The following is a 2,913-nucleotide window of genomic DNA, read 5'->3' on the forward strand; positions in this document are numbered from 1 at the left end:
ATATTAAAGAAATAAAAGTAATTATTAATAATAACATAAAATATTTACTACGAGTTTCAAAACGAAGAAAATAAATTCTTATAAACATCTACATTTTTTAACAAATTTGGCAATCACATTCGGGTGTTTTAAAAACCCTGTCGTATAATTTATCGGTTCAAAATTACTTTTTTCCCCGTATCTTTCACTATCTGAAGCTATACATTGATATTTTCATCACTGAATATGACCAAAGAAAAGTATTTTGTGAAATTACTTTCAAGGTAGTTTAATTTTCATGATATTGCCTGGGAATAATAATATCAAATTATAGTTGTTAAAATTTAACTAAGGTACACATTATAAGTCATTCAGTGTCCAAAATAATTTCACTGGTCGTTATATTTCTTAAAATTCAATTTAAATTTTATATGTCTAATAATTTAAAATTAAACGTACTTTCTGTATTCAACTTAATGGCATGTCTTCTTTCATAAATGTTTAATTCATCATTTAAACCCAATTTCTAAAGCATTTCTTTCCCAAGAATTATGGTATGTGTACAATAAAATGTAGAAAATCCAGAAAAAAACTCATACACGGAATATATATATACAAATATTTTGTTATTGCCATCTAGTGCACGATTATTACATTTCATATTATTTCAACCAATAGTTCTCAAACTTTTCAGGCTCGAGTACCACTTTTTGTTTAAACCTTTTTTCGGTACAAACCCGGGCCTAATTAAAACAAATAGAAAACCTCAGTAGCAAAAATTTATATTTTTAACACTTGCCTATTAATGGGAATTATGTGTCTGTCTTTTCTGGCATAACTGAAAATATCTGGTGTGATTTTCGTCAATTTGAAGGGAAGAACACAATGGCAAGTTTATGGCTGAGAAGGGCGAGTCTAGAAACTCGTGAATCTCAAATCGATCTCATTACAAATTTTATAATTTTTACGTAAATTTTTTCGCATACCACCGACATTAGCTCCAAGAACCACCAGTGGTAGGCGTACCATAGTTTGGGAAACCACGATTTAAACCAAATATACATTCCAGGGCCAGTAAGTGTATGTATATATTTTAATTTTAAAATATGTATATAAACCATTACTATTTTTTATTTCAGATTACTTTCTAAATATTATAAAACTATTAATGCTTTATTTAAATGTGTTTAGGATGTAGAAAAAACACAAAAAAACATTATTTCACAAAATATTTTTATTATAAACTGATCCCTAAACTTGTTTACATTTATATATATATATATAAAATCTCTCCACAAAAAGTTCCAGCTTCTGTTGCACTTTAAATATCATGTTCTTGGTCACCACATTCAACTTGGTTAAGTTATGTATTCCTGATATGAAAATACCTTGTTAACAAAATTAACCATCATAATAGTTGAGAATCTATACCTGTTCATATAACATAAATGGAAATTCTTTTTGGGGGCAAATCTATTGGTAGTAAATTATTTTTTAAGAACTTGATACATTAGACAAATCTACTTTTACTACCTGGTTCCATTTATAAATAATATTTAATCTTATACATGATAATAAAAATGATATAAACATGCATATTTTACATTAACCAACTTAAAAAATATCAAAGGCAATGACTAAATGTTTTTGCTAATAAAACGCAAAGAATTGTCTAAACTATGTGCAAAAAGTGCTATTAAATAATATTTCGTTAATCAAAAAATATGCACATCATTATAATCATCAATTTACTATTAGTAATAAAACTTGAAAAAGTGGGCAAAGGATGATCCATTATTATAAGTTACATACACCAGTTCTTTTTTACATTTGATAAGAAATATTCATTTTCAGAAATGAGTACAAATATATTCTTTGTGGAACTTGAGTAAATTAAGAAAAATTCCAAGAGCAGAAATAAAAATTTATATTTAACATCTTGGTCTACAGTAAGAAAACTATAATATACCAAAATGAAAATAATGATATGCATAACTAAAACATTGTAAATGTCAAGTATGTTACGAATAAAAATCTACAGAGCATAAAGCTATACGTTGATTACAGATGGGCATGTATGAATATTTTAGAAGACTTAGAAATAATTAATTATATTCTTATAGTAGACTTCGAAATCATACCCTTAAAGTAGACTTAGAAATCATACCCTTAAAGTAGACTCAGAAATCATTAATTATATCCTTATAGTAGACTTAGAAATCATTAATTATATCCTTATAGTAGACTTAGAAATCATACCCTTAAAGTAGACTTAGAAATCATTAATTATATCCTTATAGTAGACTTAGAAATCATACCCTTAAAGTAGACTTAGAAATCATTAATTATATCCTTATAGTAGATTTAGAAATCATTATTTATACCCTTATAGTAGACTTAGAAATCATTAATTATATCCTTATAGCAGACTTAGAAATCGTTAATTATATCCTTATAGTAGACTTAGAAATCGTTAATTATATCCTTATAGTAGACTTAGAAATCATTAATTGTATCAGTAGACTTAGAAATCATTAATTATATCCTTATAATAAACTTAAAAATCATTAATTATATCCTTATAGTAGACTTAGAAATCATTAATTATATCCTTATAGTAGACTTAAAAATAATACCCTTATAGTAGACTTAGAAATCATTAATTATATCCTTATAGTAGACTTAGAAATCATTAATTATATCCTTATAGTAGACTTAGAAATCATTAATTATATCCTTATAATAAACTTAAAAATCATTAATTATATCCTTATAGTAGACTTAGAAATCACTACTTATACCCTTATAATAAACTTAAAAATCATTAATTATATCCTTATAGTAGACTTAGAAATCATTAATTATATCCTTATAGTAGACTTAGAAATCATTAATTATATCCTTATAATAAACTTAAAAATCATTAATTATATC

At 25.1% G+C, this 2,913-nt stretch overlaps 1 protein-coding gene across 4 annotated transcripts in view; it reads right to left on the reverse strand.

Annotated features, from left to right (window-relative positions):
• Positions 1-1,195: 1,195 nt before the first annotated feature.
• Positions 1,196-2,913, reverse strand: part of LOC106477097 — a 10,403-nt gene continuing 8,685 nt past the window's right edge. For all 4 annotated transcript variants that reach the window (XR_002609788.1, XM_022381424.1, XM_013937700.2 and 1 more), the window contains one exon: positions 1,196-1,352. Coding sequence is in view for 1 of the 4 variants with exons in the window: in XM_013937700.2 (XP_013793154.2) it covers positions 1,343-1,352 (10 nt within the window). In the remaining 3 variants the exon portion in view is untranslated. The remainder of the gene's footprint in view (positions 1,353-2,913) is intronic.

The sequence above is a fragment of the Limulus polyphemus genome, unplaced genomic scaffold, assembly GCF_000517525.1.
Source record: "Limulus polyphemus unplaced genomic scaffold, Limulus_polyphemus-2.1.2 Scaffold162, whole genome shotgun sequence".
In the NCBI taxonomy this organism is placed as follows: domain Eukaryota; kingdom Metazoa; phylum Arthropoda; class Merostomata; order Xiphosura; family Limulidae; genus Limulus; species Limulus polyphemus.